The sequence below is a fragment of the Erinaceus europaeus genome, chromosome 11 (assembly GCF_950295315.1).
Source record: "Erinaceus europaeus chromosome 11, mEriEur2.1, whole genome shotgun sequence".
In the NCBI taxonomy this organism is placed as follows: domain Eukaryota; kingdom Metazoa; phylum Chordata; class Mammalia; order Eulipotyphla; family Erinaceidae; genus Erinaceus; species Erinaceus europaeus.
Window position 1 is genome coordinate 74,813,959 of NC_080172.1, and position 17,033 is coordinate 74,830,991.

The 17,033-nt window shown below is 38.8% G+C and overlaps 1 protein-coding gene across 7 annotated transcripts in view; it reads right to left on the bottom strand.

Annotated features, from left to right (window-relative positions):
- Positions 1–17,033, bottom strand: part of EVI5 (ecotropic viral integration site 5) — a 193,254-nt gene that overhangs the window by 23,249 nt on the left and 152,972 nt on the right. For 6 of the 7 annotated variants that reach the window (XM_060202085.1, XM_016192653.2, XM_060202084.1 and 3 more), the window contains one exon: positions 10,410–10,505. The exons of the other annotated variant lie outside the window; for it this stretch is intronic. In XM_060202085.1, coding sequence (XP_060058068.1) covers positions 10,410–10,505 — 96 coding nt within the window. The remainder of the gene's footprint in view (positions 1–10,409; positions 10,506–17,033) is intronic. 7 annotated transcript variants of the gene reach the window in all.

Consider the following 17,033-nt stretch of genomic DNA (forward strand, 5'->3'; position numbering starts at 1 on the left):
AAATACTGTATGTTATTTGGACTTCAAACAAGATAAGCTGTTTATCTAAGATAAATGGAAAATATAAGCACTGTAAGAGGAATATACTAATGGCACTCATTTAAATAAATCATTAAGGGGGTTAGGTGGTGGCGCACCTGGTTATCCACATTGAGTGCACAAGGTCCCAGGTTCAAGCCCCTGGTTCTAGGGGGAAAGCTTCCCGAGTGGTGATGTAGAACTGCAGGTTTCTCTCTGTCTTTTTATCTCCCCTCCCCTCTCAATTTGTCTCTATCAAATAATAGATAAATAATTGTTAAGAATGAATTTTATCATTTTACCAGGAAACTCTTTTTTACCCTATTCTTAACTACTTTTGAAAAATTGTATTAGTGATTTAATATTGATTCACAAAATTGTAAGATAACAGGGTATAATTCTGCACCACTCCCACCAGCAGAGTTCTGTATTCCCATTTCCTCCATTGGAAGCTACAATATTTTTCTCAAGGTTGCAGATATGGGTTGACTATTATTTCTATAACTGTCTATATTTACATATATTGGCCCCTTTTTCTTTCTATAGTTCTGCCTTCTCTCTTCCTTTCTATGTCATACCTACACCTACTACTACTTCCAAATTCCTTCCTTTTCCCTCTTCTCTCTCTGGATGGTGTTCAGAGTCCTCTGGTCATCTTTCCCTAACATTCTCCCATAGACAGGGGCATTGGCAGGTCAAGCCTTATCTTCAATCTGTTTCTTTTTTTCTTTTAAATTTTTTTTACATTTATTTTCCCTTTTGTTACCCTTGTTGTCTTTTATTGTTGCTGTAGTTATTGTTGTTGTTACTGATGTCATCATTAGGACAGAGAGAAACAGAGAGAAGAGGGGAAGACAAAGAAGGGGAGAGAAAGACAGACACCTGCAGACCTGCGTCACCGCCTGTGAAGCGACTCCCCTGCAGGTGGGGAGCTGGAGCTCGAACCGATCATTACGCTGGTCCTTGGGCTTCACACCACCTGTGCTTAACCTGCTGCGCTACTGGCCGACTCTCCTCAGTCTTTTTCTGTCTTTCTCTAGTGGGGTAGGGCTCTAGAGAGGTGAGGGACTGGAACACATTGGTGAGGTCATCTGCCCAGCAACACAACTAGTTTTCCTCTAACTGTATTAGACTGTCTTTTCGTATAGAGACAGACTTGGGCCAACTTGTGGCATTTGATATTAATGCATGTTTTATGCAAAACAAGAACATGACATTAGTTGCTTTTAAGGAACTCTGGCATTGTATGGGCATTTTTGTAGAACTCCAATCAGGTTTCTGTAAAATTTAAATAAAACTATTTCAAAATAAAAAAATGTTTTATATAGATTAGTTTGTAAAATTATAAAGAAGTGTTCAAATTTGTAGCAACATTAAAAAATAATATATACATATATGTTATTGTTGTTGCTGTTGTTGCTATTATAATTATTTTACCAGAGCACTGCTCAGCTCTGATTTATGGTGGTGTGGGGGGTTGAATCTTCAACATCAGAGCCATAGGCATATGTATTATGCTATCTCCCCCAACCGCTAACAGTTAAATATTCAAGGTAAGGATCTTGTGGTTGGAAAGTGGCAAAGTATCTATAGCACTGGACTTACAAACATGAGGCTAGGTACCTGAGGTCAATCTCGACATTGGATATGGCAGAATGAACAATGCTCTGGTCTTGCTTGTCAAAATAAATGAATAAGTAAATAAAGCAACTTTTCAAAGGAGTATAAGTATGGTCTTTCATAATGTACATGGGGTCTTCTGAGAGGCAAAAGCACCAATTTAGTTACACTGAGATTTGTGTAGCCTCTTGGATGGTATTTGAAGTTGCTCTAACTACAGAAAGCACGAGTTTAAGGGAACACTTTTTTTTATATTAAGAAGCTGCCACAATGTCAATTCTAACACTTTTCATTTTAAAACAACACAAGAGTTTTGGCCAGGTGGTGGAGCACCGGGTTGAGTGCACATGTTACAATGTGCAAGGACCCATGTTCCAGCCACTGGTTCCCACCTGCAGGGGGAAGCTTTGCAAATGGTGAAGCAATGTTGGCAGGTGTCTCTCTGTTTCTATCCTCTTCCCTCTCGATTTCTGGCTGTCTCTATCCAATAAGTAAATAAGGATAATTGAAAAATATAAAAAAACACAAGAGTTTATAACTCCATACACTGAATTTTTTTCTTAGACAATAATTTAAAAATCAAATTACCAGCTGTCACCAATACAAATAGAAAACACTATTTCTTATTCTTATTTATGCTTCCACAAGCAGACTGTAACTATTAATGCAATTTGTAGGTACAAACATCATTTAAGGGGGTCGGGCGGTGGCGCAGTGGGTTAAGCACATGTGGTGCAAAGCTCAAGGACCGTAAGGATCCCAGTTCAAGCCCCCGGCTCCCCACCTGCAGGGGAGTCGCTTCACAGGCGGTGAAGCAGGTCTGCAGGTGTCTGTCTTTCTCTCCCCCTCTCTGTCTTCCCCTCCTCTCTCCATTTCTCTCTATCCTATCCAACAACGAACAACATCAACAATGGCAATAATAATAACCACAACGAGGCTACAACAACAAGGGCAACAAAAGGGGGGGAAAATGGCCTCCAGGAGCAATGGATTCATGGTGCAGGCACTGAGCCCAGCAATAACCCTGGAGAAAAAAAAAAAAACATCATTTAAATCCTAGGCTGCCAACTCTGTAAACTAGTACTTGCAGATGTACTTGCAGCTTTGTAAATTTAAAAAGAAAATGAAGACTTGAGGGGAAAAAAAAAAATCAGTATAGAATTAAGTATCCAGTTTAAAAACAAAACAAACAAAAAACCTAAAACAAAAGCTGTTTGAATGAGAGAAAACAGCTTTCTGTAACTACAAAGGCTAATAAAAAAAAGAAAAAGCTCTTTTCTACTTATTTTTAATTCTCTTTTGTTGCCCTGTTGTTTTATTGTTGTAGTTATTCTTGTTGTTGTCATTGTTGGATAGACAGAGAGAAATGGAGAGAGAAGGGGGAGACAAAGAGAGACACCTGCAGACCTGTTTCACTGCCTGTGGAGCAACTCCCGTTCAGGTGGGGAGTCAGGGGCTTGAACTGGGATCCTTATGCTGCTTGGTCCTTGGGCTTTGTGCCATTAACCTGCTGCCCTACCGCCCGACTCCCTTTTTCTACTTTTTTTTTCTTTATTGGGGCGTTAATGTTTTACATTCGACAGTAAATACAATAGTTTGTACATGCATAACATTTCTCAGTTTCCCACATAAAAATATAGCCCCCCACTAGGTCCTCTGTCATCCTTTTCCAGGACCTGTACTCCCCCCGCCCCAGAATCTTTTACTTTGGTGCAATACATATACTTTTCATATTCTGTTTCTAATGCCCAGATTAAAATGAGCCCTTATAAACTTCTTTTAAAACTTCAAATAATGTCACTCTTTTTTTAAATGTTTATTTATTCCTTTTGTTGACCTTGTTTTATTGTTGTAGTTATCATTGTTGTCTGTCTTCATTGTTGGATAGGACAGAGAGAAATGGAGAGAGGAGGGGAAGACAGAAGGGGAAAGACAGATACCTGCAGACCTGCTTAACCACCTGTGAAGCGACTCCCCCGCAGGTGGGAAGCTGGGGGCTTGAACCGGGGGTGCGCCATATGTGCTTAACCCGCTGTGCTACGCCTGACTCCCAATGTCACTCTTTTAAACAAAAGATTACCTTTAAAAATATATTTACTTATTTATTTATTATTTATTTATATGTTTTGGACATATAAAGAGAGCAGTTCAGAGGGGAGGGGGTAGAGAGGGAAAGAAACGCCTGCAGCACTATGTTACCCCGTGAAGTATTCCCCTTGCAGGTGGCTGTTGGGGTTTGAACCTGAGTCCTTGCACATTGTAATATCTGCACTCAACCAGGTGTACCACTGCTTAGCTCCTAATTTGAGTTCTCTCTGGTCCTAAATAATTTTACTATATATGTGTGTGTGTGAATGCATGCATGTATGTATGCATGCATGCATGCATGCATGTATGTGTGTATGCATGTATGTATATCTCTGTATGGGGAGAAGAGTATGTGCTAGAGCACCGGAGTGTCACTTTAGCACACGTGTGGCCAGGTCTTGAAGTGGGGGCCTCTCGCATGCAAGTTTCAAGCTCTACCAGTGGAGCTATTTCCCCAAGATGTGCTAGTTTCAATTTTAAACCAAAAAATATAATGAAAAACAAACAAACAAAACCCCCAAACTCAAATGCTACAAAGACACAGTTTATGATCTGATTCTTATAGTTTCTCCCCCACCCAAAATATCATCGAATAACAAAATGAATATATGTAATAAAAATTAAAATAGTTTTGTGTAGATTTTTAATTAAATACATAGCTTAAGCCTGTATAAACAGAATCATCAGAATTAAAGAACTTAAAAGAGCTAGGGAGATAGCACAGTGGTACTATATGGGGCTTGCAAGTAAGAGGTCCCAGACTTGATATCCAGCACCATCAAATGCCCTAACTGAGCAGTGCTCTATCTATTCAAAAACAAAACAAGTAAAGGGGCCCGGTAGTGGTGTACCTGGTGAAGCAGGCACATTACCATGTGTAAGGGCCAGCATTTAGGCTCCTGGTCCCCACATGCGGGTTCACAAGTGATGAAGTAGTTCTGTAGGTCTCTTTTTCTCTCCTTTTCCACTCATTTCTTTATCAGAGAGAGAGAGACAGAAAGAGGAAGGGAGAGAACTAATTTATAGACACATTGCAAGTCAAACTCTGTAAGGGTTTTGCTTAGTTTCCCTTTTATTTACTCAAAACTCTAATTTTATCTTAGCTGGTAGAAAGAAAAGATTCTGTTAACTTATAACTAGAAAAATGTCTCCCCAGGGGCCGGGGAAGTGGCACACCTAGTTAAGCACACACACTACTGTGTGCAAGGACCTAGGTTCAAGCCTGCACTCCCCACCTGCAGCAGGGACGCTTCACAAGCCGTGAAGTACGTCTGCAGGTATCTGTCTTTCTCTCCTCTTCTCTCTAAAGTTCTCTCTGTCCTATAGAATAAAAAAAGGAAAAAAAAATTGGCTACCAGGAGCAGGGGATTCATAGCAATGGCACTGAGCCCCAGTGATAACTGTGAAGAAAAAAAAAAAAAAAACCTCCTCCAAAGTGAACAGAATGACAGAAGGCCTTTTGGATAGTAGAAAGCAACACAATGGCTAACTTTGGAAAGAATTTACCTACCTGGGCTGTATGGTGTTTATACTATTTTACAGTAGTCTCTTCCACCCTTGTACAAGTTTGTTCTAAAAAAGTTTACATTCTTCTAATTTCTTTAGAGAGATGACTTCATCAACTTTTTTTTTTCCACCAGAGTTATTGCTGGGGCTCAGTGCCAGCACTACTAATCCATGGCTCCCAGTAGCCATTTTTGCCTTTTTTTTTTTTGTCTAATTTATTTGATTCTAATTTATTTGAAAAGATGGACAGAAATTGTGAGGGGAAAGGGAAATAGAGAGGGAGAGAGAAAGTTAGACACCTGCAGACCTGTGCTTCACCACCTGTAAAGCATCCACCCTGCTGATGGAAGTGGGAGATCCAATACCTGCCCTGTCCTTGTACACAGCCCAACGTGGCACCACCCAGACCCTGACTCACTAACTTTGTAGTAAGAACCCTTCAGCCCCTTTTCATGTTCTTTCACAAAACATCGATCATTCTCTGACAAAAGGTAAAAAATGTTGAAGAAATATTAACATATGTATTCTTAAGAAGGATCAGGGAAATTTAAAGTCTAACTAAAATAACTATGTTGAAATGTTCCCTTTGATGGTCATTTTTCTGAAGACTCCTGTGTCTCTACACACTTCCTTTTCCCTTCTATCCCACTAGTGGTTTGCATCTCCTTTGTAAACTTGCTTGACCATAAAGGTCAAGAGTTTCACAAACTTGCTCTTGGGTCTTCCTTCTCTCAATGAATGGCATTTATACGTAATAACTACAACATCTACTTTTAGTTCCACTTCTCATTCACATCCTTTGCTTACCTGCTATTGGTCAATTCCTAAACAAATTTAACTTATTTACAATATGGGTGACGGGGAGAAAACCAGAACATCACTGTAGCACAGTGGATGCTGGGGATTGAACTGGGGACCTCATACTCTCAAGTTCAGTAGTGTAATCACTGCACCAGGGCCCAATTTTCCATTAAAAAAAAAAAGATTTATTTTATGAGAATGAAAGAGAAACCGAACGTCATCTTGGAACATGCACTGCCAGGGATTGAACTTAGAACTCCACGCTTGCAAGTCCTGTTGTACTACCAAAGGGCCACATTAATGCTTAATAAGGAACTTTAATCTTAATATAAACCAAATAGAACTCTTAATCGTCTACCCTTCCCAAACTTGAGTAGACAGCATCAACCATTAATTCAGTCATCAAGGTCAAACTCTCTGGAGTCACTATTGCTTTAATCTCTTCAATCAGCAAGTTCTCTTATTATCCTGGTATTTCAAAAGTAACTTTTGTCTGATGGTCAACAAATTTAGAAAGATGGATCTATGCTATAAAAGCAGATGGTTTACTGACCCAGGACGTGATACAGTGGTAGAAATCTGGATTTACAAGTAAAAGTAGATGGTTTACTGATTTCTGGAAGCAAGTGTCCTGGAGCTCTGCTTCCCCAGAGACACACCCTACTAGGGAAAGAGAGAGGCAGACTGGGAGTATGGACCGACCAGTCAATGCCCATGTTCAGCAGGGAAGCAATTACAGAAGCCAGACCTTCTACCTTCTGCAACCCTCAATGACCCTGGGTCCATGCTCCCAGAGGGCTAGAGAATGGGAAAGCTATCATGGGAGGGGCTGGGTTATGGAGATTGGGTGGTGAGAATTGTGTGGAGTTGTACCCCTCCTACCTTATGGTTTTGTTCATTAATCCTTTCTTAAATAAAAAATTAAAAAGAAAAAAAGAGAAAAAAACCCACAGTGCTAGGGAATAAAGCCTGGTCTTACTGAGAGAGAACAAGAGATGGGAGAGGGAGGCCAAAGCACTGCTCCATTATCCATGAAGTCTCTCCGCCATCCCCCATTCTTGGTACTCCCACATGGTCCTGGGGGCGGAAACCTAGGAAGGCATGTACTCTGTTGAGTTACTCCAAGGATCCTACGATTTAGTTTTTCTTTCTTTCTTCCTTCCTTTCTTTTTTTGCCTTCAGGGTTATTGCTAAGGCTCAGTGCCCGCACTTCGAATCCACTGCTCTTGGAGGCCACTTTTTTCCCCTTGTTGCCCTTGTTGTTTACTGGTGTTGTTGTTACTATTATTGTTGTCATTGTTGGATAGGACAGAGAGAAATTGAGACGGGAGGGGAAGACAGAAAGGGGGAGAGAAAGACAGACACCTGCAGACCTGCTTCACACCTGCAGGTGGGGAGCCGGGGGCTTGAACCGTGATCCTTACACCAGTCCTTGGCTTTGCACCACATGTGCTTAACTCGCTGCACTACCGCCTGGCCCCCTTTAGTTTATGGTTCTAACTTAAATACTCTTCATGCCCAATCTGAATGACAAAAACTTCATTTCTTCAAAACCCAATCCAGAAGTTATTACTATCTTATCCAAGCATCTTTCAAAGGAGACTGTACAGTATATGGTAGTTAAGTGTGCAGATGTCAGTCTGCACTAACTTTCTACCTAAGCACCAGTGAAGCGAGTAGTTCAGGTGTCTTTCCCCCTTCCTCTATAATCTCCCTCCCCTCTCAAACTGTGTCCTATCAAAGAAAGGAAAAGTGGCTGACAGGAATGGGAGTGGTGGTGGATTTGTGGTATAGGCTCTGAGCCCTAGCAATAACCCTGGTAGAAAGAAAGAAATGAAGGAAGAAAGAAGTTAAATCTTTGTGAACCATTTGTCAGCTCTTTTAAAAAATATTTATTTATTTATTCCCTTTTGTTGCCCTTGTTTTATTGTTGTTGTTGATGTTGTCATTGTTGGATAGGACAGAGAGAAATGGAGAGAGGAGGGGAAGACAGAGAGGGGGAGAGAAAGATAGACACCTGCAGACCTGCTTCACCGCCTGTGAAGCAACTCCCCTGCAGGTGGGGAGCTGGGGGCCTCGAACTGGGATCCTTACGTGCTGGTCCTTGCACTTTGTGCCACCTGCAGTTAACCTGCTGCACTACCACCCGACTCCATTCTTTGTCAGTTTTGATGGGGAAAATGTCATTATTTTCAGTGAAGGTACACGGCAAACAAAAATTATGTTTGTTGACTGATTTTTGTTTATTTATTTATTGCCACATGGTTATACCAACATTGAATCCACCACTGCCAACAGCAGTTTTTTCTTTTTCAGAGAGAAATTGGGGTGGGGGGATATAGAGGCAGAAAGACATCTGCAGACCAGTTTCATGGCTCATGAAGCTTCACTCCTATAGGTGGGGAGCAGGGGCTCAAACCCAGGTCCTTGTACATGATACTGTGTGCTCAATCAGGTGTGACACTGCCCAAGCCCCCTTGCTGACTGATTTTTAGAATATTCATAGAAACAGTCAGTTCATATGCAGTCTGAAGATGAGCAACATTAAAGCTTCTTTTTCTGTTTTTAAAATTTTTACTTTTTTTTTTTTTTTACTTTGTTTGCTTCCAGGGTTATTGCTGAGGCTCAGTGCCTGAATTACAAATCCACTGCTCTTGGAGGCCATTTTTTCCCCTTTTGTTGCCCTTGTTGATTATTAGTGTTGTTATTGCTGTAATTGTTGTTGGCTAGGACACAGAAAAATCCAGAGAGGAGAGGAAGATAGAGAGGAGGAGAGAAAGACACATGTAGACCTGCATCACCAATTGGGAAGCAACCCCCCACCCCCACTGCAGGTGGGCAGCCAGGGGCTCAAACTGGGATCCTTACACAGGTTTGTGCCATGTGCACTTAATCTGTTGCACTATCGCCCAGCCCCCTAAAGGGGGCTTTTTTTTTTTTTCATGAGAAAGAAAAACAACTACAAGGGTGTTTGATTTTAGTCATAATTTCTGTTGAGGAAAAAACCTCAATATAAGGAATAATTCCCATGATTCACAAAGTAATAATGATTTTTTGGTTTAATTATACTTTTAATATATTTATATTTATGAGAGAGATAAGAGTATCACCCCATAATATACAGTGGGGGGGACAGGGAACTTGGAATCTCACATATGACAAGAATGGACATTACTGTTCAACTACTTTCTTACCTTGATTTTGTCTCCTAGAGAGGGAGGGGAGGAGCCTTCCTGGATCACAGTAATTATCCTAATACAATTTCTAGAACATGCTTATTTATTTGTGACTTATTCTTTCATATGTAGATATTAGATAGAATAGACTATAAAAATGAACACAATGATAAATAAGTAGAAAACATGCACGCAAGTTCCTCAAATGCTGCTGCGGATGAACATTCGCATTCACGGCCATCACCGCCTAGCTGCAGGACAAGTCCAACTGAATTATCTCTAGGTTTATCAGTTTCAGTGCTTTGTTTCTCTGTTTAAAATTTACTCAGATTGTAAATCTTCAGGAGGTATTAGTCAAAATATTATGGGCATAGTACTAGAAAAGAGTAATGTCCAAACATTTTCCTTTTAGTCTTAATTTAGTGGCCAAAATGAGCTATTTTATTAAATAAATGATTCCCATTCAAATCTTCACCACCATGATTAAACACTGTACAGCTAATTCAAGACAGGAAACGTGTTTCTCACTCATGCTTAGGCAGATATTCATCAATAGAAAACTAAAGGTAAGAAAACTGAAATGGTCACATTGACAAGAAGAACTTCCTCCATTAAAAAGTTGTTTAAATGATTCAAATTATTTAGCATTTTACCGCCAGAAATTATCTAAGAATTTCATAAGCTAAATTTCACAGATTCAAAGTATTGCCAGTTTAAAAAGCGTTCAGATACTAAGAAATCTGTTAACTGATATTAGGCAAGTATCCTTTTTTGCAATCTCAGTTATACCAACATGAAGGGGAAAAGAAGACAAGAGTAAAAAGACTTCCCTCTATGCACAACGGCAACCACTACAAATCTACCTACAGGCATAAATAAAATTTTAGTTTAAGTGAAGTAACGGATACCTAGTCAAATAGCAGGGTTTGCAAAACATGGTTAAAATAAAGTATTTGCCATGGATAGATTATTTGATCATTTTAGATAATGATTGAAGAGGCTTAGGGAAAATACTGCCACAGAAAAAAAAAATCTTGCTAAAAAGTCAATTTTGTAAAGTATGATTACTAATACTTTACTAATTTAGTAATCAAAAATTCACAGAAAATATTTATCATGACAGCATCATAACCAGGAATAAAAGTGTTCTTACAATACAGAGGAAGGAAGAAATATGAAAGATCAAAATTTATCACTTACCTCATGATTCAGCTCTGCTATCTGATCTTTCAGTTCCCTAATATACTGGTTAGAATCAGACTTATTAAGCTGTCCTTGAAGCATTCCTTCTTCTTTCTGTTTTTGTGACAATAGATGGCAAAGACAAGAGATAATTTTCACAGTCAGAATAGGGCATATCTTTTAATTACCTAAATTCTAAACAAATTCTCAAACTATCTGATAGTTTATAATATTCAGTTTTTGAATATTTTTAGATAATACTAAATGGAAGATGTTTTTAATAAATACAATTTACAAAATACACCTTTTGAGAAACTCAGTAATTGAATAGTTCTTCTAGCAAAAAGTTGCCCTAGAATTTCAAGACAATTTATCTAGTAGTTTTAAGTATAGATGATTTTCTATCCATACCATGAGACTGAATGCTTAGCTGAAAGGGTTGTGAGCCTTCTTTTCATGGCTAGAATGGAAATCTGTTTTTGCTCAGGAGCCGAGAATAAAAGAAGATGGGTAGGTAGGAGGCTCTCCAACCTGTTTTCTTTTTTTCTTTCTATATTTATTTATTTTCCCTTTTGTTGCCCTTGTTTTTTATTCTTGTAGTTATTATTACTGTTGTTGTTGTCATCGTTGTTGGATAGGACAGAGAGAAACAGAGAGAGGAGGGGAAGACGGGGGGGGGGGGGGGGGGGGGAGAGACACTTGCAGAACTGCTTCACCACTTGTGAAGCGACTCCCCTGCAGGTGGGGAGCCGGGGGCTCAAACCCGGATCCTTACGCCGGTCCTTGCGCTTCACGCCATATGCGGAGCTTAACCCACTGAGCTACTGCCCGACTCAGTTTTCTTTTTTTTCTTTTTTTTTTTTCCCTTTTTTTTTTTTTTGTTGCCCTAGTTGTTGCAGCCTCGTTGCAGTCATTATTGCCATTGCTTTGTTGTTGGATAGGACAGAGAGAAATGGAGAGAGGAGGGGAAGACACAGAGAGAGGGGAGAGAAAGATAGACACCTGCAGACCTGCTTCACCGCCCATGAAGCGACTCCCCTGCAGGTGGGGAGCCGGGGGCTCGAACCGGGATCCTTACGCCGGTCCTTGCGCTTTGCGCCACGTGCGCTTAACCCACTGCGCCACCGCCCGACTCCCTGTTTTCTTTTTTTTCTTTTAATTTTTTTTTGATTCCCTTTTGTTGCCCTTGTTTATTATTGTAGTCGTTGTTGGATAGGACAGAAAGAAATGGAGAGAGGAGGGGAAGACAGAGAGTGGGAGAGAAAGATAGACACCTGCAGACCTGCTTCACCGCCTGTGAAGGGACTTCCCTGCAGGTGGGGAGCCGGGGTTCAAACCGGGATCCTTATGCTGGCCCTTTCGCTTTGCGCCACATGCACTTAACCCACTGTGCTACTGCCCGACTCCCCTGTTTTCTTTTTTAAAAAACAGGAGTTTCTTTCTTTATTATTGGATAGAGACAAAGATAAATTGAGAGAGGAGGGGTAGGTAGAGAGGGTAAGAGACAGAGAGATACCTGCAACCCTGTTTGACCATTCATGAAGTTTTTCCCCTGCAGGTGGGGGATCAGGGGCTTGAACTAGGATCCTTGTGCACTATAATGTGAGCACTTAACCAGGTGTGCCACCACTTGGCCCCTCCAACCTGTTCTTAAAATGAGAGGATAGTTTTGAATCTCAGGATTTTGTTTGGGGGGTACTTGGCTAAACAGTGCAATCCTAAAAGTTAGTTTCAGAACTATGTTGGGACCATTACCATTTCCAGGGATAGAGGTTCTATCTTTATACCACCTGATGGTAATTGTGAAATTTTAAGATAAAAGGCTTCTGAGAGAATAAGTACAGAATTTGTTTGTTTTGGTATCTTCAGATAATTTGAAACTGGGAAACCATGTACTGATGTTTAAAGTGCTAAGTTCTGACCCATATACATCTGTTGAAACTACTGAGTAACTCATGATACTAGGGAAGTGAGGATTTACTTTAAAAAGTATTTTATTAGTGAATTAATAATTATTAACAAGATTGGAATAGAAAAGAGTTCAATTCCATACAGTTCTCACCACCAGAGTTTCGTGTTCCATCCCTTCCACTGGAAGCTTACCTATTCTTTATCCCTCTGGGAGTATGGACCAAAATTCTTTATGATGTACAGAAAGTAACGGTCACCAGCCATTTGGCTTTCTTCCATGGGGACAATCACTATTAAAATTTTGGTATTAGGGGGCCAGGTGGTGGTGAATCTGATTAATCGCACACATTACAGTGCACAAGAATCCAGGTTCAAACCCCTGGTCCCCACCCGCAGGGGGAAAGCTTCATGAGTGGTGAAGCCTGACTGCAAGTACGTCTCTGTCTCCTCCTCTAAATTTCTGTCTCTATCCAATAATAAAGAAAGAAAGAAAATATTTTAAAATAGTTGGTATTGGTTTTGTCATGATATTTTGTATATATGATCAAATACACATGATTTTAATCTGCACTACAGAAACTATACATGCTGTTCCACATTTGCTATTATCTTTCAAAAAAAATACAACTTAAAGATCATTCAGTACCAGTACATATAGAATATACATTCTGATTTGAGAGCTTTTAAGCCTCTATAAAAACTACCTTTGTGCTACTGAGTATTTATATATATAATTTTAAGTGTCCTATGGGCTGGTGAGACAGCAGAATGGTTATGCAAAAAGACTTTCATGCCTGAGGCTCTGAGGTCCCAAGTTCATTCCCTGGCCCCACCATAAACAAGAGCTGAGCAGTGTTCTGTCTCTTTCTGTTTGTATTTCTCTTTCACCAAACAATAAAGTATGAGAGAGAGAGAGAGAGAAGGGGCGGGGAGGGGAGGGGAGGGGAGAGGAGGGGAGGGGAGGGGAGAGGAGAGGAGAAGTTTTTTTTTTTTTTTTAAAGTGTCCTAAATAATTCCCTTAAAAGAAAAGGGTTACAGTGAAGAACATTTTCCTACATGGAGATTCTGTTACTGTCTTTCCATTTTGGTTTTCTAACTGCAGCTAAGTCTTTACTTTCTTCTGTATACCTTCACCTAACAGTCTGGTTAAAAGAATTGCTCAGGAGTCGGGCGGTAGCGCAGGGGGTTAAGCGCACGTGGCGCAAAGCGCAAGGACCGGAGTTAAGTATCGGGTAAGGATCCTGGTTCGAGGCCCCAGCTCCCCACCTGCAGGGAAGTCCCATCACAGGTGGTGAAGCAGGTCTGCAGGTGTCTCTCTCTCCCCCTCTCTGTCTTACCCTCCTCTCTCCATTTCTCTCTGTCTTCTCAAACAACAATGACATCAATAACAACAACAACAATAACTACAATAATAAAACAACATGGGCAACAAAAGGGGAAATAAATAAATAATTATTAAAAAATTGCTCTTCTGTATTACCTGTTCTTAATTACATTTTTAAGTAGCATTAGTCTGTTCTTTAAATCATTTCATCAAGCTATTCCTATTGGCCCTTTGTTACTCTGTTCCTCTGAGTTCTTCTTTGGGCAACCTCACCTTAACAACCTTTGACTGTAATATAGTTTGCTGGAGCAGTTTGATATGACAAATATTGGTAATTGTACACATGTGAAAAAGCTGACTGACTAAAATGAGAAAGGATGACTAAATGATTAAGTATCACCAGGTGCTGAACAAGGTATCACTACCCTAGCACATTTGCCATGGCTAATTAGTAGTATAAAAGCGGAATAAGACACATTGTTTAGAAAGCTCTGCTTGCTTGCAGGATTCTGTTTAAATAGTCTGCTTTAAGGGAATATAGCTCATATTTCAAAATGAGAAGAAAAAAAAAAGAAAGAAAGAAAAAAGAAAAATGGAGAGAGATCCTAAATGCTATTTTTCTAATTAAAGTGTATAAATGGACTATAAATTAAGTCTGTGATGTTTGTGTTCTATTATGGACTCACACATATGCCAACTAAAAGTCTTTTAGGATCCTTTCTAATGTGAAAACGTCACAATAACAAAAAATCCCAATTAGCTACTATATTCTAAGAATCAGATATCAATTTAATTTTACTTCTGAGACAGATCATTCAATCTCATGTTTTGAGATTTTTTTTTTTTGCAAGTATTTTTACAGCTTTCTATTTTCAAGTGGTATACACATGGTAGTTTCTGATAAGCTAGTGGGAAAATGTCAACTTCGCTAATAAATTTATCAGGAACCTGCATTTTCTTGAGGTTTTCTTTTGGTCTAGCTGATAACAACAACAGATTGCCAGTTAACTGGTTTCCTAAGCAAAACTATTTAGGTAAGTACAAACTTAAAAAGCAAAAGATCCATCAAAAAACAATGTTGCAACAAGGGCAACAAAAAGGGAAAATAAAAAAAAAGGTTTTAAAAAAACACAATGTTGGCATTCTGTAAATATAATTCTAGCAAACAATAAAAGAAACGTTATACTAAAAAAGCATAAAATAACACAAAAGTTTTAAATACATATTTTACTCTTGGATCCATCTTTGAATAATTATTTTAGCAATTCTGATATTTATATTATTTGGCCCATATTAAGGCTAATATATATATATGTATGTATGTATGTCTATGAATCACGTAATCAAAAGTTCATCTAACTCTAGTTAATGATGTGCATGTTTAAGTACTTGGGGTTAAAGTATAACAATACTTATTCTGAAATGTTTCAAAAAATAAGATAAATATAAACAAATAAAAATACATCAGATAAATAACTATATCAAATATTAATTTTAGAATGGAGTTACTCGGTGGATTTATGGTACCCACTAAAAAAGTCTTTCAATTTCTATATGTTTGAATTTTTCTGTAGCAAAATACTGGTAAGATGTCATTAATAAAATCCTATTTGTTCCCTTCTCTTTATAGTTAGCTAAAAAGTAAACACTTAGGGCTGGTGCAATAGTTCACTTGAATAGTTTGCTACCTTGTCATGTACATCATGCAACATCAAGATCTATTCTTTCTTTCATTATGTATTGATAAGACTGGAGTCCTCTTCATTCTTAACTCCATAAGTAGATTTTAAACAAACAGAAATAATCACATCTGTTTTGTACAGTGATTAATTCAGGGGTTGCTCAGTTATCACTCAAAATTATTGCTACAAATTATAGGACATAGTTTCTTATTCTGGATATTACTATGTGAGAGTTTAAAGCTCACCTGCTAAGTCATTTTAGAACAGGGGTGAGGAATCTTTTTCTGCCAAAGGTTATTTGGATATTTATCATTCCTGGGCCAAACAAAATTTATCAGCTTAAAATTTAGCACTTAATATTGATGTAAAACATTTCCTAGAGTTACTGAATTTTGGGTCACACCTGTGGTTGTCTTAGAAGGGCTACATATAGGGGGTTGGGCTGTGGTGCAGTGGGTTAAGCGCATGTGGCACAAAGCGCAGGGACCGGCGTAAGGATCCTGGTTCGAGCCCCCGGCTTCCCACCTGCAGGGGAGTCGCTTCACAGGCGGTGAAGCAAGTCTGCAGGTGTCTATCTTTCTCTCCCCCTCTGTCTTCCCCTCCTCTCTCCATTTCTCTCTGTCCTATCCAACAACAAACAACATCAACATTGGCAATAATAACCACAATGAGGCTACAACAACAAGGGCAACAAAAAAGGGGGGGGGGGGAAATGGCTTCCAGGAGTGGTGGATTCATGATGCAGGCACCCAGCCCAGCAATAACCCTGGAGGGGGAAAAAAAAAAAAAAAAAGGGCTATATATGGCCCATGGCCTCCCCACCACTGTTTTAGATCAACTATGAAATACTCCTGAGAATAAAAATGATAAGGGAAACCTCCACAAATTGGAGTTCAGGTCAATCTTTTTCTAGACTACACTGTACATCTAACACTTTTTAGGTATATGAGTCAATAAACTCCCTTTATAATTTAAGTTAAAAAATTCCAGAATTAAGCTTTCTGTTGCCTAGAATAAAAAATACTACCTACGAAATAGTTTTAATGTGGTCAAGTAAGACAATAATAAGAATAACATAACCTAGAATTACTTAAAACAGTTCTTTTTAAAATGAAGCTTTTCTTTCTTTCTTCTTTTTTTTTAATAGACCACTACTCAACTCTGACTTACAATGGTGCTAGGGATTGAACAAGGTCTTTTGGTGCTTCAGGCATGAGAGGCTCTTTACATAACCATTATACTACTTCCCCAAACCTTTTTTTAAAATTATTTATCATAAAACAGCTTTATTGAGATGTAACTCATATCCAAAACCCTGAATGTATATAATGAATACAATTTGCTGAGTTTGGACATGCCCATATAGCTGTTTCCATAATCAAGCTAATAAACATATTGATAATATAGAACTTTTCAACAATAATTACGGAGAAAAATAACTTAGAGAGTTTCATAAAAATTAATAAAACACTACATTAAAGACACTTCTGGTCAACTGAATTATAAGTATTTAGGAGTGGTGTTTGAACACAAGTATATTTTAAAAGCTACGAAGTGATGATTCTAAGACAGTCAACCTATACGTACACTTGCAATGTCTGAATCACCTTTGAAAATTATTTTTAAGACAAATTTAAATTCCTTTATACATGCAAATTATAATGTACTTAGTATCCTATTTCATAAGCATCTCAAATATTTTTGTTCATTATTATTGTAAAATTT